At 39.4% G+C, this 17622-nt stretch overlaps 1 protein-coding gene across 1 annotated transcript in view; it reads right to left on the reverse strand.

Moving 5' to 3' along the window:
- DNAH7 (dynein axonemal heavy chain 7) overlaps positions 1 to 17622 on the reverse strand; it is a 270571-nt gene that overhangs the window by 176129 nt on the left and 76820 nt on the right. The window contains exons 20-22 of the mRNA XM_084642935.1: positions 16421 to 16619; positions 11046 to 11186; positions 2778 to 2990 (exon numbers count right to left, since the gene is read on the reverse strand). Of these exons, the coding sequence (XP_084499061.1) occupies positions 2778 to 2990; positions 11046 to 11186; positions 16421 to 16619 (553 nt within the window). The remainder of the gene's footprint in view (positions 1 to 2777; positions 2991 to 11045; positions 11187 to 16420; positions 16620 to 17622) is intronic.

The following is a 17622-nucleotide window of genomic DNA, read 5'->3' on the forward strand; positions in this document are numbered from 1 at the left end:
TAAAATCCCTCCTGGCCAGAGGAAAAACCCTTTCACCTGTAAAAGGTTAAGAAGTTAGGATAACCTCACTGGCACCTGACCAAAATGACCAATGTGGAGACAAGATACTTTCAAAGCTGGAGGGAGGGAGAAACAAAGGGTCTGTCTGTGTGATGCTTTTGCCGGGGACAGAACAGGAATGGAGTCTTAGAACTTAGTAAGTAATCTAGCTAGATATGCGTTAGATTCTGTTTTGTTTAAATAGCTGAGAAAATAAGCTGTGCTGAATGGAATGGATATTCCTGTTTTTGTGTCTTTTTGTAACTTAAGGTTTTGCCTAGAGGGATTCTCTATGTTTTGAATCTGATTACCCTGTAAGATATTTACCGTCCTGATTTTACAGAGGTGATTCTTTTACTTTTCTTCTATTAAAATTCTTCTTTTAAGAATCTGATTGCTTTTTTCATTGTTCTTAAGATCCAAGGGTTTGGGTCTGTGTTCACCAATGCAAATTGGTGAGGATTTTTATCAAGCCTTCCCCAGAAAAGGGGGTGTAGGGTTTGGGGAGGATTTGAGGGGGAAAGATGTTTCCAAGCGGGCTCTTTCCAGGTTATATATCTGTTAGATGCTTGGTGGTGGCAGCAATAAAGTCCAAGGGAAAAAGGAAAATAGTTTGTACCTTGGGGAAGTTTTAACCTAAGCTGGTAAAAATAAGCTTAGGGGGTTTTCATGCAGGTCCCCACGTCTGTACCCTAGAGTTCACCCGCTCTGACACCCGCTCTGTTGCCAACATGGGTCAACAGGGGCACAAGTGGTTCTCAAAATGTTGGCTAAGGAGCAGATCTATGTAGTCCCCAAAGCTATTTTGATCACAATTGTGTTATATCTGTCAGTTTTCATGCAATAAGGATTCTTCCATTGTTCAGGGTTCTCAGAATGTTAAGCAGTTTTTTCAATGAACTAAACTCAAAACCAGCCCTTCTCTGCACCCTGTTTCACTTATGTCTCTGTCAGATGTTTCTTTGAAATATATTCAGCAGTGCCCAACTTCTGGAGAATACCAAAATGGAGGGTAGCAAAAACAAAAAATAAAACATGCCTGGGAGAAATTACTTCTGTGAGAACCATTGGCAATGGGTGAGATTCAGTATCAATAAATGTAAAGTTTCACGGCTAGAGAGAAGAAATAAATAGTACAGATACAAAATATGGAGATGTAAAACTGCACTAAAATAAATTATTTCACAATGTCCCTTTAATTTTACCATAATATTACTTATTCATAAAACCAAACAATGTAGTTACCACAGTATAGGGTCATGTTTAGGAGGTGAACCCATAAGAGCTATCTGCAGTTACATGCCACAGTATGAAAATGTTTGACAACTGCTCTAGGACAATAGCTCAAATATGACTCACGTGAGTAGTGGTAACTGATAGACGTTAAATGACCTACACAAAAATAAGATGCAGCCAGATTTTTTTTCTATTATATACAAATTTCTCTAATTAAAAATGAAACAATAATGTTCGCAATGCACATGATTTTATCATCCCAACAGTGGAAACAGCATTAGTACTGTTGACCTACAAGTCCCTATAGCATGCCTGCCAGCCAGAGTCCCATAATGCTCTGAGGTCATGCTAAGACAAGGAAAAAAATACTAGCTTGCTAAACTTATCAGAAAAGTTGTACTAATCTTTGGAATATTTTTGCAAGAAATAAATGTTTTTAGCAAGGTACTAACCACATAACTAAACAGGAGCTTGAGCTAAAACAGATGTTTACTATGCAGCTGGAAATGTATGAAATGTAACAGAAAACTAGGAAAGATACTACAAAAGATATGTCTGTATGTGAAAAAGAGGAAATAATGAGAATGAAACTGTAAACAACTTAGGTATAAAAGTGCCAAGTTGTAAGCAAATAAGCAACCTGACAGCACTATACCTGACTGTCATCTGCTGCAAGGATTGGTTCAGCACACTTTGATAATGTATACCTCCTTTCTGTTATGCCCTGACTAATCATTACCTAAAAAACTTGATCAAAATGAGTTATCTGAGATCTCTTTATTTATTAAATAATTCAAAGCCATGAAAACTCATCAATCCTTATAGATTATTATTGACTTAATTTGTAACAGTACAGTGCATTCATACATCTTACTGCAGCTCAAAACAGTCCACGTTTACAAGTCCAACTGGCATTTCGAAAAATACTTTAGTACATCTTCTGGACAAGGCCAGTATACTGATTCTAGTCTTCTGGTAACAACTGTTCCCAACAGATTTCTCTAATTACTGCTACAAGTTGCTCTTATATTGGAACATCTCCTCCTGATAAATATAATGTTTAAAAACATGGCATCTGAGACAAATATTTAGACCTTTGCCAAGAAGTGTAATGTGCATTCTCATAATACAGAAATCTTGATAAGTCAGACTAAAGCCCTTAACTCAAAACTTAAGATCACTAAAAAGTTCTCTACCTAGCCAGCAGTGTCAGGGAATCAAACTATACTATTAGACCAAATTAGTTTTTATCTCTAAACCTGCAGATTCAGCAAGTGCACTGACAGTCAACAGTGATGAAAAAAGTAATTTTAATTAAAATCATATATTTATGGCTACTGGCCATTTTATCTTGCAATCGGAAGAATGATTGGATAGATATATTTTGTTATCAGCAAAAATTCTCATATTAGTGTAACTATTACCTGTGTCAGCAAGCAAGCACAAATTGAAAAGCTGTGAACAGAAATTCTCTTCTAATAGGATTCAGTGACATTACTTACCTCCCAGTAGTACCTAAGCTGACTTAACCATTCAAAGTCACTTTCATCACTGACTTTCTTGCTTACTAGAGATGCAAGAACATCCCTAGCATGAACATCCAGCACAACAAGTGCTCCAAGAGTCACTCGATTCTGCTTAGACAGCTTTCCTCGCACCAAGGTAACAATGTCATCAATCTGTCTAGTATTCTGCTCCAGATAATCCTCGAGTGCCTGAGAGAATTAAAAAATGAATAGATTACATTGTTAATCTAAGGAACTACCACAAATTCTGCTTATTTTACCATGAATTTTGTGTTTTTAAGATGTACTCTGACAAAGAATAATAGTACAAATTTTCACTGGTATATTTCACATGAGATTGTTACTTGCTTTTAAACTCTACTTTTAAAATACATGTAACCCTCACTTGGACTTTCCAATCTCCTGGAACTCCGGACTGAGCCTCTAGTGGGTCCTACCCTAGGATCTTCAACAATAATGGGTATCAAAGCTCTCTGACACTATTTCCCAGCTTGCTTGGAGTCAGGGCTGCGAGCAGAATGAACTAGAAGCTCCTGCTGAGGCTACTATGGAGGTTCTATAGTGGATGATATGAACAAGCAGTTTGCTGAACCAATGATGGGCAGGAGACTGGGTTCTGGGATCCCGCAAGCAGGAGGGCCCCAGAGCTCAGGCTCCTGACCGAGTCTGCACATCTACACTGCAATTAAACAGCCCCTTAGCCTGAGCCCAAGTCAGCTGGCATGGACTAGCCATGGGCTTTTAATTGTAGTCTAGATGTACCCAAAGAGACTAGCTTTAGTTTCAGTTTGAGCTTTGAGGGGGAACTGAGAGAGAAAAGAACAGCTCAGGGACTCTCCAATTAATTCCCATGCCCCACAAAGAGAGCCTGAACTGCTGTGGGATCTAGTGCACGGGCCAGGCAGTTCCAGCCCTGCAGAGACCAGCATCCAGAGTGGCAATGGTCTGATCCAACACTGACTAGCGAGGGCCAGCTGAGACCTATGAAAGACTCCAGATCATGGAGTTAGGAGAGGATCCTGCCCCACCCGGGGTGAAGACATAGTAAGGAGGCCCTTTCTGTTTAATCCGGCCGACATTCACAGAGCTGCAGCACTCATCTCAGGACTCAAACTCAGCATACCATCTGCTTGGGAAGGTGATGGGTGGATCTGGGGGCTGGGAAGAGTTGTGAGTATTGGGAGGTGGAGAATAGGTTGATTTGTTAATGATTTATTAGTTAACCCTGACCCTTTCCTTCCCCAGATCCTATTTTCCTGTTCCCAGTAAAGCCACTCCTTTGTTATACTGTTATTTTTGGGTATGTCATGCATTTGCTGGGGTTTGTATTAATGTACTTTATTGTTTTTCATGTACTGGGCTGTATATGCCTTGCCAGCAGTGGTAGCATAATTTATTTTCCCAAGGGAAAACACCCCTTGTGTCTTGGGCACAGTGAGGAGTCACCCTGAGTGGATGGATCAGGCATTCACAAAAAAAGGAACCATGACCCAACCCACGTGAGGAGAATGGAGAACCAAAGCAGTAAGTACCAGGAAGGAGCCTTGAGCCACACATTAAGAAAGGGACTACATACAATATGTAAAGGACCAAAATATATTACTAGAAGTATAAGAGCATCTATTATTTTCTCCCATGGATATAAGAAATGGTCCTTTTCATTTTGTAGTTTTTATATTATGAAAATGCCAAGCCCTCTCTCAAAAGTTAACATTATCAACCAGAAAATCACATTTGTGTCTGCAAATTTTTTACCTACCATAGATACAAGTAACAACTAAGATGTCTGTAACTAAAAATAGCTAATGAGGAGAAAATATTTTCTTCCTTTTTTTTAGTTAAATAAACTTTAGTCTTAGTCAGTGCTACTGTTTCTCCTCTACAGAGTTCATGTCTTTCTTGCTAAAAAGGACTTAGTAAACATTAAGGCTTCTGCTGGTCGAGAATTTTTCATCAGAATAATTTTGACAGAAAATGCCCTTTTTGCAAAAATAAAAATTTCTTCTCCCCCCCCAGCTCCAGGCCAGGGAGGCTGAATATTCTGGCTCTTTGCCTCTCCTCTCCAGAAGCCAGGCTGGAAGATGTCAGTTTCACTTAAATTTCTGACCCATCAGCCCAAAAGCTGAAAACATTCTGGTTTTGGTCTCCTGAAAAAGAATTTTTCTTGATTTTTTTTGTCCCAGTTCAAGATGAAATTTTTTTCAGAACTGAAATTTTACATGGGAAGGTATTTCCATTTTCAGGCCAGCTCTAATTAAGGCCCCAACTGAGGAAAACACTCTTATTTAGAACAGTATTTAACATGTAAGTTCTTGACACTTAATTAGGAAGAGGGGAATAAAAAAATAGCATTTTTTTAATTGGTTCTTTATTTTAATTTCAGGATATACTTTTAAAAGGTGCTCTATATGAAACATGATTTTTTTTAATTAATCCATTTAAAAATGAATTCAAGTTGGCAATGTCCCTTTAACATGTTAAAGTTATGGTCACTAGAAAGTTTCAAGAAATAAGTTTGTTCTCTTATATATCAAAAGCTGTGAAGATTATGATTTTTCCCCACAAATCATCAAAGTAATTCTAGAAAAAAAAGATTAATGATTAATATAATGCAAAGTTGTCATCTTTTTGTTGTTAATAGTTTCAAAGTTATAGAGCTGTATTAATATTCACAGAGACAAGTTTTGAACCTTCTAAAGGAATACCAAGGCTTAGAACAAAATTATGAGAAAACTATTTCCCTGGAATTGCAGAAAGAGGAACTTATCTTGAACAGAAAGGTTTTTGGAGCTATAAAAATAACCTTTTCCTCATGACAAGAGCAATGTGGTTCTTGCATAGATAGGGGAACAAATTCCTAACACTGCCTTTCAAAGTTAATGGCAACAAGAAAGGCGACCCATAGGCTTATCTAATGTGCAATTTGAATAAACCTTGGCATTTGAAGATACTCAGATGCGAAGTCTGATGTGCCTTCCTACAGAACACCACTAGGACTGTTACCCATGTTTTATGGTGCTTGATTGTAGGACTTCAATCAACCATTTTGGAGAAATTCTATTGTAGGTGAGATCACCAGAACTTTGTAATTAATATTAGATTTGTATTGTGGTAGCATCCAGGGGTCAAGGCCCCATTATTCTCGGCACTGAACAAATAAAGACTTAGTCCTTGCCCCAGAGAGTTTTCTATCTTCCTCCCACCAGAAACATCAATTTGACTAGGCACAGTCAAACATTAATTTGACTAGATCAATTAATTTACTGGTTGAGGTCTCTCTAGATACCAAAATGTATCAAAGGCTAATGGAGAATCCTTGCTGAACTACACATCTCTACTGATGCTGTTAACTGTAGGTGTTCCTGGTCCAGATGAAGGAGTACCCTCCTTGAAGAGGTCTGGTCTTTTCTGCAGATGAAATGTGGGTTCCTTTGCTGTCTAGCAAATCCAAAGTGAGCAACATAATTGCCCACTATGTGGTTTCTTGCATCTTCTTCTGATGCAGCTGGTACTGTCCCCTGTCCTAGACAGGATATTGAACTCGAAGGATCAAAGTCCAATCTCATATGGCCACATTTATGGGTTTCCTTTTGGTTTTTTGTTTTGTTCTGTTCAGACATGCCACTGATATAGTTCACTTTGACAGCTAAAGTATTTTTGACATTGAGATTTTTGACATTTGTCTTCCAAGTATGCTTCCGATCCTGCAAGGCTTGCTTCAATAGTGAGCTGGTATAGAGTGCAAATTGGGTTGGCTTTCAGCATGTTTGTACTTACCGGTCTACAAAGGGGCATTCGGATGTGATCTAAAAACTACTTTTAATCTTGCATTGCATCAAGCGTGGTTCCATGTTCTCAGACGGAATTTTTGCAGAAGCATTTCTGAGAAACCCACCCAGAGAATAATGCTGATATATAGCACCAGCAATCCACCCATTACAGATAATTAGCTATGGATGACCACTGTCATGAAATGACTGATTAAATGAAGTATTGGAACTTTACAAAATTTTACCATGATGGTAAAATTATGGCCAGGGCCATGCCTGGTTTGACCTCTGGTCAACCAATGCTCTGCATTGGGTTCACAACCTCGTCTTGATTTTGAACTTGTGGCTATGAATCCTGTCTAGTTATGAATGGTCTGTTTCTCTGGACAGGACACTGATTGGCATGTTGTCTAGATGCACAGCTTGTGACCTGTGCGTTGCTGTGACTACTACCAGCCATATCTGAAGATTCTGGGTGTGGAGGGTGGATCAGAATTAAGGATCTTATACAGGAATTGTTAGCTCTTGTATACAAATTATATTTTTCCCTTTGTCATGTTGAGAATGTGTTCATTTGGAGGAAATTTTATCTAGGTTCCATGGGAAACTCCTGCTCCAGATGTTTCACTCTGCAATGGCAATCGTTTCTAATTCGATACCCTTGGTATTAGTAGTGATCAAAGGACTGCTATTCTGCTTTCACTGCAACCTAGTACCACTCAAGGCTTTACTTAATACATCTCCAGTCATTCTGAACACAGGAAATTATTTCTCTCCGACCATTCTGTAATCCCACAACAGTGCAGCTTTCTGGGTAATGGAATCTTCATATACATCTATCCAGGTCACAGATTGCCTGAAAGTGCTCCTTATGCTTTAAGATGGAGCCAGCCTGTGGTTCAAGGGAGGGGTGGAAAAGTGGACCCTTTCCCACCTTTCAGAATCTGAGCTTCTTTTCCAGGTGGAGAAAGGTCCTTGCACTGAAAGCTAGATAGGAATAATTCCTATTACATAGCAACCTGAGTTAGGACGTCATAGAAGTGAATTTTGGATCCTTTCAGAGGGTCTTACCACTCCAGCTCAAGTCTATTGCAGGACCTGTCCCCTGAGCTGGCTGGATAGAGTCATGCTTATCCTCAGAATTCTCTCCTGAAATGTTCAGAGGCTCTTGATTGGGCTTTTCTGCACAGGAGTCGTGGCTCCTCAGGACATGGGAGATTAATCCAACATGCTGGCCAAACTCAGAGCTCCATGTCCTGGCAGTGCTAAGGTCAGTTAACTGTGAACAATAGGGTGTAATTTGCCCTTTTTAGGGCCTGTAAGTGCTGCCTCATATAGGGAATAGTGCTTAACTTTAGCCCAGTGTTTGTAGGATAGAATCATAGGACTGGAAGGGACCTCGAGAGGTCATCTAGTCCAGTCCCCTGCACTCATGGCAAGACTAAGTATTATCTAGAACATCTCTGATAGGTGTTTGTCTAACCTGCTCTTAAAAATCTCCAATGATGGAGATTCCACAACTTCCCTAGGCAATTTATTGCAGTGCTTAACCACCCTGGCAGTTAGGAAGTTTTTCCTAATGTCCAACCTAAGCCTTCCTTGCTGAAATTTAAGCCCATTGCTTCTTGTCCTATCCTCAGAGGTTAAGAAGAACAATTTTCTCCCTCCTCCTTGTAACAACCTTTTATGTATTTGAAAACTGTTATCATGTCCCCTCTCAGTCTTCTCTTTTCCAGACTGAACGAACCCAATTTTTTCAATCTTCCCTCATAGGTCATGTTTTCTAGACCTTTAATCATTTTTGTTGCTCTTCTCTGGATTTTTTCCTATTTGTCCACGTTTTTCCTGAAATGTGTCGCCCAGAACTGAACACAATTCTCTAGTTAAGACCTAATCAGCACGGAGTAGAGCAGAAGAATTACTTCTCATGTCTTGCTTACAACACTCCTGCTAATACATCCCAGAATGACGTTCACTTTTTTTGCAACAGTGTTATACTGTTGACTCATATCTACCTTGTGGTCCACTATGACCCCCAGATCCCTTTCCGCAGTACTCCTTCCTAGGCAGTCATTTCCCATTTTTATGTGTGCAACTGATTGTTCCTTCCTAAGAGAAGTATTTTGAGTTTGTCCTTATTGAATTTCATCCTATTTACTTCAGATCATTTCTCCAGTTTGTCCAGTCATTTTGAATTTTAATCCTATCCTCCAAAGCTCTTGCAGTCCCTCCTAGCTTAGTATCATCCGCAAACTTTATAAGTGTACTCTCTATGCCATTACCTAATCATTGATGAAGATATTGAACAGAACTGGACCCAGAACTGATCCCTGCGGGACCCCATTCATTATGCCCTTCCAGCATGACTGTGAACCACTGATAACTACTCTCTGGGAACAGTTTTCCAACCAATTATGCACCCATCTTATAGTAGCTCCATCTAGGTTGCATTTTCCTAGTTTGTTTATGAGAAGGTCATGCGAGACAGTATCAAAAGCTTTACTAAAGTTAGGATATACCACGTCTACTGCTTCCCCGCCATCCACAAGGCTTCTTACCCTGTCAAAGAAAGCTATCAGGTTCGTTTGACATGATTTGTTCTTGATAAATCCATGCTGACTGTTACTTATCACCTTATTATCGTCTAGATATTTGCAAATTGATTGCTTAATTATTTGTTCCATTATCTTTCCAGGTACAGAAGTTAAGCTGACTGGTCCATAATTTCCCGGATTGTCCTTATTTCCCTTTTTATAGATTGGCACTATATTTGCCCTCTTCCAGTTTTCTGGAATCTCTCACGTCTTCCACGACTTTTCAGAAATAATCACTAATGGCTCCAATATCTCCTCAGTCAGCTCCTTGATTATTCTAGGATGCATTTCATCAGACCCTGGTGACCTGAAGACATCTAACTTGCCCAAGTAATTTTTAACTTGTTCTTTCCCTATTTTAGCCTCTGATCCTACCTCATTTTCATTGGCATTCACTATGTTCGACGCCCAATCACCACCACCCTTCTTGGTAAAAACCGAAACAAAGAAGTCATTAAGCACCTCTGCCATTTCCACATTTTCTGTTATTATTTTTCCACCCTCATTGAGTAATTGCCTACCTGTCCTTGGTCTTCCTCTTCCTTCTAATGTATTTGTAGAATGTTTTCTTGTTAGCCTTTATGTCTCTAGCTAGTTTGATCTCATTTTGTGCCTTGTCCTTTCTAATTTTGTCTCTACATACTTGTGTTATTTGTTTATATTCATCCTTTGTAATTTGGCTTACTTTCCACTTTTCCACTCATTTTTATTTGTATTAGATCATTGAAGATTTCCTGGTTAAGCCAGGGTCGTCTGCCATGACTGAGTGGAGCAAGGGATTCTGGAGACAAGACACTACAGTGGTGGACCCAGGTGGTTGAAACCACCATCCTGCCAAATACCCAATTCAGGAGGGAAGCAAAAGAAAGAAAGATAATAAGTTGTTATTGCACAAAAATCAATACAAATTAAAGTTATAAATCAAAATGGTTGGGAGAAATTGAGCCACCACCTTGTTCCATCATTGGAGTCAGAAAATCTGGTGACCTGAGCTGAAGGTTGGGATTTTGTTCTGGAGCCTACACAAACATTAGACCACCTCTGAATTCCACAGTTGGGAGTCTTTAACCCATTAGTGATGTATGAGGAGAGGAGCTGGTCAACAAAATTACATATACTGAATCCTAGTTCAATGTCTTAAGCAACCTTCCCCCCACTAATGGACCCAGGTCACAAGTTCTGATCCAAACTTTCCCAAAGTTGAGGGTAGTTCAGATCCACTTTGCTGGTCCCACCGCGTAGCTTGAACAAGTACTAAACACTTTAAATTAGAGACAAGTAATGCCAGATCATAAAACTATGCCAATTTACACCACCTGAGAATCTAGAACATAGAGAACATGAGAGCTGCCGTACTTGGTTAGACCATAGTCCAACTTGCCTAGTATCCTGTCACTGACAGTGGCCTAAACCAGAGCTTTGGGGTGAGTGTACAGTACCAGGCAAATTTGGAGTGATCCACTCCTGTCTTCCACTCCCAGCTTTTGGCAGTCAGAGATTTAGGGTCATCCTGAGCATGGGATTGCATCCCTGATCATCTTGGCTAATAGCTATTGATGGCACATATCTGGCACATACATGTCACTGAGATATATGTTCAGTTGTTGAAGAATCTCCATTCCAATATAGATTGAATTCTGAAGCATCTTTACATATAGTAGAGAAGAAATATTTCCTTCATATTCTCCCAGGGTAAAAATTCAGGTACACCTTTCAAGTGGATATTCCAAAACATAATAATTACTCCTCAAATGGATATCTATCCAAATATTTCTGAACTCAACTGGTTTATACAACATGGACCCAATTCACCACTGTATTACTCCAGTTTTATGTGAGAGTAACTTAAATTGTTCTTATAAGCTTTAACAAATGTTTACCTGTTGGCCATTTCTAATAGATTTTTGTACCTCCGAAGTCCAGAAAATCTGGGATACACAAAGAACTGTCTGTCCAGGCCAGTCCCTCACCCAGTTAATACGTAGAGTTCTTGGATAGGCTTCAATTGCTTCTGCAATCACCTAGTCATGGGGGATAGGGGGAGAAACATAGTGTAGAGTTGAGACACACAGACAGCATTCAGATCTTGAATTAGTTTAGGATAGGCTTTAGTGTTGAGAGTCAGAGCCAAATCAGAGATTCAGGTCCAAGTCAGTTCCATAACATTAATCTTACAAGAATTCTCGAAAAATTTCAGCCCATGATGGTGGAAACCTCAAGAAAACAATCAACTGATTCAACAAAATTTCCAAGATCCTAATAGTGGGAATTTCATTAGATAGTCTCATTGGATTTTGCCACCAGGAACCAAACATCTCGCAAAAATAGCTCTTACTGCAAACTAAAACTGAAAATAGCCCCCTCCCCCTTCAATTTTAGATCCAACACAGAACTAAAATTGAAGGGGTATTTGTGCCTGGACATTTTAGTCCCAAGCCCGATTCTAAAAAATGAAGACGTTCAAAGTTGAGGTTCAGTTGGACTTATCTCTGTCAGCTTCTTTTCTAATAATGGAATAATGGTCCTGATTCTCCTCTAATTTACACAAGAGGAATCCAACGTAGCTGCACTGGAGATCACAGTCAAGGCCAATAGCTTTTTCCCCCATCAACAAAACTTACAAGCAAAGCTGAGGCCCTTTACTGATTAAATCTTTACATTTTTTAGCATTCTGCAAGTGATCTAGAGCAAATGCAATGGTAAATGATGAAGCATTTGAGCTAAAGTCTGTTATTAGTTTTGTAGTTGTAAAAGTCCCAGTGACATCAATAGAAACTAAACACATAACCAATGGCAGAATTTGGCCCATAGATTTGACAAGCTTAACATTTAGCTCATCTAAATAAAATATATGAACTCAAGTCAATGTAAAAACCAAGCTCGACATTCAAAGAACCCCAACAAGCCACTAACAGATTTAAATGTAAGTGAAAAACTGACCTAAAACTTTCAGTTTTAAGTTTCCTTAAAAAAATCATGTGTTGATACCAAAGAGAATTTCAAAATAATATAAAGCAAAAGAATGGCTAGATGGGATTCTGAGATGACTATATTTAAATTATACAATGAAAAGTCAGTGTGAGAATTACTAATTTTATCCTAAATCTTCTGCAGTTCTTACTCTCTCATGTGAATGCTGACTGTAACAGACAAAAGTTGGGAACACAGATGTGTCCATCATACTAAGCATATACTGCACCCCAAACTGAAATCTTTGTGAATTAGAAGTGAATAACAGAATTGTTTAAAAAACAATAATAAGATCCCGTATTAAGAATTGATCCTGTGCCCAGGTGTACACATGCACATAATCAAAAAGTAGAACAATCTATATATTTGAGGAGACAGCACACTCAGTGTTCTTCCACTGAGACAATGATGAGGTTTGTTAAGATATTCTGATCTACATTATCTATCTTCCAAGATCCCCCAAGTGGGGTGCAGCCATTCAAAACAGGTTTTCATCTTATACAATAGTTACTTGTATATCATCTACACAAATGGAGAAGTCAATAACAAAATCACAAAAAACAATGTATACAAACTTCCACAAATACACTGAAGTAATTGACACCTTCTGCATATCCATAAGATAGGGATCTGGAAGAAGAAAACTTTGCAAGGTTCCTACTTGTGGAATTTTTCTTTAAGTGTTCCATTTTGGGTGAAGGTGCAATCTTGCAGATTTGGAAGAAGTTTTGCAGCCAAATCCTGTGAATCTCAGGAATCCACAGGTGGCTAGGTTCATCCACACTTATCCTCTGGGCTTTTGTGCTGACTCTATAACCTTCCCTACCCTCTCTATGGTGCTCATACTGCAGGGATCCATTAGAGTTGTGCTGCCAAGGAATCCTTAGCTTGCGTTGCCTCTGGAACCCCCTTCAAAGGAAAATTCCTAGGCCAGAGGGAGAGTAGTGAAAAGTTAATAGAACCAGCTGCCTTGACTTTACACTAGATTCTCGAGGGGCCTCAGAGTTACAGACTATGTCCACACTTCCAGCCCCATTCTTTCCACAACAGATTCCTGACCCAGCTGAGAACTCTCCATAGATCTGTTGTAGGCAGGATGGTGCCACAGAGGTGAGCGATTTCCCCTGCTCTATTGGAATGGAGAGATCAGGGCTGAAAGTCTGCTTCCCTATCAGTGCTGCTCAGTTTTGGGGAAGAATCTGGCCAAGAATTAATAGGGAATCGTCAAGCTTCTGTTACCCAATCCTGAGATCCAAATGTATCATTTAGCACTAAAAACAGCAGATAAACTTATGACCCTCCAAGGAGGAATCTCTCTCCATAAAAAATGAATGTATTGCATTCATACACATATATAGTTTTTTTCATCTGCAACAGAATATGGCTAGCATTTTTCATTTAGAGTAATACATTCTCTATATTAATATACATTAAAACTATTTTTAATTGTATCTGTTTCAGAGCACCATAATAAAGTGAAACTACTCTGTAGCAACCAGTAAGACTGCAGCTGGGAATACAATGTGCAATTTTAAACAATTTTAAACCTCACATTAAGAAAGATATAGCAAAAATTGATAAGATCCAGAGAAAGGCAACAAAGACGGTTGGAGATGTGACAGAATTTGCATATGATGAGAGATAGCAAAGACCAGGATTATCTAGCCTGGAAAAAAGAAGAGTAAAATAGGTCTTTACTGAGGTATTCCTAATTAACAAGACCTTAATGAAAACTTGTCAGTCTCTCCATTTAATCCAGTGGTCCCCAAACTGTGGGGTGCACCCCCTTAGGAACATTCGAGGGGATGTGGTGGGGCCCAGGCCAGCCCCCACAGGGCACAGGGAGGGAGCACCATCCACCCCGCTTTGCCCCCAGCTCTGATCCAGCCCCAGCCCCAGCCCCAGCTTGGGCACCGGCCTCAGCCCCTGACCCCTGCCTCAGCTCCCAGGCCCACTCCTGGCCACAACCTAGTTGCAGCCCCAGCCCCTGGCCCCTGCCTTGGCCCAGCCCCGACCAAGGGCCCCGCTCCCAAATGTGGTTCTGCTCCAAGCTCCTGACCACAGATCCAGCCTCTCTCACAGCCGTGGATAGGTTCCATTACAGGTAAGGGAGGGTGCTATGGAAAAAGTTTGGGGATCACTGATTTAATCTTCATTGGGATTCAGTCAGACCTACTTCAAGAACAAGGAATGCTCAATAAAATTAAAGGATAGTAAATTTAGAATGAATTAAGGAAAGACCTATTTACATGGATAATAATTAACCTGTGGAATTCAATGCAGCATGAAGCACTGAGACAACTAATGTGATTGCACTTAAATAGGTTGGAGAATATTCTGACCACACAAATTAGTAGAAATGCAAGCAAAATAATTATAGGAAGAATCAAATTTCATGTTTTAGGGCATGCACTGAATGGCTGTGAATATTTAAAAAAGGAATCCTCACCTCCCTTTGCTATGTGCACTAACAACTTGCAAGTTTCATCTTGCCTTCCTCTGAAGTATCAAGCACTGGGTACCGCCAGAAGTACACAACCAGGGGGTCACCCAATGAAATTATAGGCAACAGGTTTATAACAAACATAAGGAAGTACTTCTTCACACAATGCATAGTCAGCATGTGGAACTTGTTGCCAGGGGATGTTGTGAAGGCCAAAAGTATAACTGGGTTCAAAAAAAGAATTAGATAAGTTCATGGAGGATAAATCCATCAGTGGCTATTAGCCAAAATGGTCAGGGGTGCAACCCCTCGCTCTGGGTGTCCCTACACCTTTCACTGCCAGAAGCTGGGACTGGATGAGAGGGGACTGATCCCTCGATAACTGCCCAGTTCAGTTCATTCTCTCTGAAGCAAGCATCTGGCACTGGCCACTGTTGCAAGATAGGATAATGGGCTATTTGGACCCATTATGTCCATTCTTATGTTCTTATAATACCAGACCAAAAGGACCAGTGATTTGATCTAAATATGATAAATCCTTCAGAACATCCCATCATGTATCATCACCATTTTACAGATGAAACTGAGACACAGAAAGACTCATATGACCAAAGTCACACAGGAAATTAATTGAACCTGAATCTCCTGATTTCCAGTCTAGTGTCTTAACCAAGACACTTTCCTCTCCACCTCTTACATGAAAAAGCAGAACAACCGAATGGAAATTGTTCATTCAAAATCTGAGCAGGGTTTGCATTATTTTAAGACTTTGGATGTCTCTGAATGAATCAAAAAGCATTTTACTCTTCATTTTTAACTGTTGGAAAGACTCTTTTCACAATAACTAGATTCAGACACTGAAGTATTAAGTATGGATGAAAGAAAGAGCAATACGTACAATTAAGGCACAAAAAATCTGCTAATAACTTACAATATCTTTATCCAATACAAGTTGTACAAGCTATCCTAAGTGGCTTACTAATCACCCTGTCTAGTCTCAGTATTATCCTACAATATTTAGAGAGTCATAATATGAATAGAAGAAAAATTAAGACTATAAAATCTTTCAGAATTGAAGAGATTCTTGTTTAAAGCTTCACCATATACTTTTATTAAGATTCTTTTACAAATAAGGCCCTGTCCTGCAACATGGTGATTGAAGAATTTGAGAGTGTTCGGCATCGCCCAGCACCAGACACTTAGGGTGTGTCTACACTGCAGTTAAACACCCATGGCTGGCCTGAGTCAGCTGACTCAGACTCACAGGGCTGTTTAATTGCAATATAGATGTTGGGCTCAGGCTGGAGCCCAGGCTCTGGGAGCCCAACCCCAAACGTGTACACCGCAATTAAACACCCCTGAGACCAAGCCATTGCAAACCTGCCTCAGCTGGCATGGGCCAGGCCCGGGTGTCTAACTGCAATGTAGACATACCCTTAGCATCTATAGGTCTGGGAATTAGAGGCAGGAAATGTCATACCAGTATTTCAGAGCACTCCCGGTAGAACCACCAGTCCAGGTCAAAACAAATTGCCACTATGTTGTGCTTAAATGCCATATTTCAGCAAAGTACATGTTTAAGTACATAATTAAGTACATGTTTAACTGTAAGAATATGGTTAAGTCCCACTGACTTCAAAGCACACTCCTAAGTGCTTTCATGAATTGGGGCCAAGTGAATATAGTAATTTTGTACAATTTTGTGTAACTTTGTAACACACAATGCCATTTCTACACTGGATTACCTTGCTTGATTGTTCCATCAGGAATGTATCGGTAATGGTACAGACTGCTTTGTCATGTTTTATTGTACACAGAATAAAACAGAATATATTTTATTACCTTGTGGATAGAATTTAACATAGCTGTCTCCAACTCAACGAGCCACTTTTCAACTTGACCTCTAGCTTTAGACGTTGAGATTGTGTCTATGAGTTCCACAACCTCTCCTTCACTACTCTTTATATGTGTAATGTCTAAAACTTCAGTAAACTCTACACTTGCAATTCCTTCAAAACACTTTTTCAAGTGAGGGTTTACCCTGCAGAAAACAAAACAAAACATACAGAATTTAAGACTACATAAATAACCAAACTTTACTTTAAAGCTCAGCCAAACTATTTTTCACCAATACTATAAAAGAAAAAAGGGATGTACTTCTTAAAGGTATTTTTGAGGAGTTTACTTTAGAAAAACATTTTTAATCTGCTAATGTTCAAAAAGTTACACACACACACAAACACACACACACACGTACATTTAAAGATTTACATACACACACACACACACACACAATGTTTTTAAAGAGCAATTTAAAAAAATTAAACATTGTTCAGGTCCTCAGCAATTCAAACATTGTTAAAGCTCAGGCACAACTGGTGTAAGTGGTAATCTTCCTATATGATCTAAAATCCTTTTTCACTTAGTTATACATTCCATACAAATAGATACATTAAAACAACACTGCAAGTGAAGCAATCAAACAAGTTGCAAGTGAAGTGATTAGATGCAACCTTAATTCTGCTCTGCTTTATTGTGCATATAAATTACAATAAAGTCTTTCATTATATGATAGGATATTTCTTTCCCTTTTTTTTTTTTTTTTTGGTCCCACAAAGTCCTCTGTCTCATTCACTGCATAGTATGTACACTTCTGAGTGAGTAAGTCAGTTGTTCAACATTCATTTTTATCCTCACTGTTCAGTGAACAGTCTTCTGGTGCACTCACTGCACACTGAGTGCCAAACTCCAATGCTCTCACCCACAACTGAGTATCACCTTACTTAACAAGTATTTTTACTGACTTCAGTGGAACTACTTGTGGAGTAAGATACTATTTAGTATAAGTGAGAATTTCACAATCTGGCCATGAACGAGGCAGTAAACCTACAAAGTATGAAATCCATTATGAATATACAGTTTAAGCTGTTCAGAGGGCACTTGCAAACCTTTGCATTGGGGTGAACTGTACCCAAAACACCAATGCTTAGAATCATCACAGGTTTCCCAGTCTCTACATCAAGCTCAGTCCTCCATAGGTAACA

Source organism: Lepidochelys olivacea, assembly GCF_965140295.1.
Source record: "Lepidochelys olivacea isolate rLepOli2 genome assembly, chromosome: 11".
NCBI classification, from domain to species: Eukaryota; Metazoa; Chordata; order Testudines; family Cheloniidae; genus Lepidochelys; species Lepidochelys olivacea.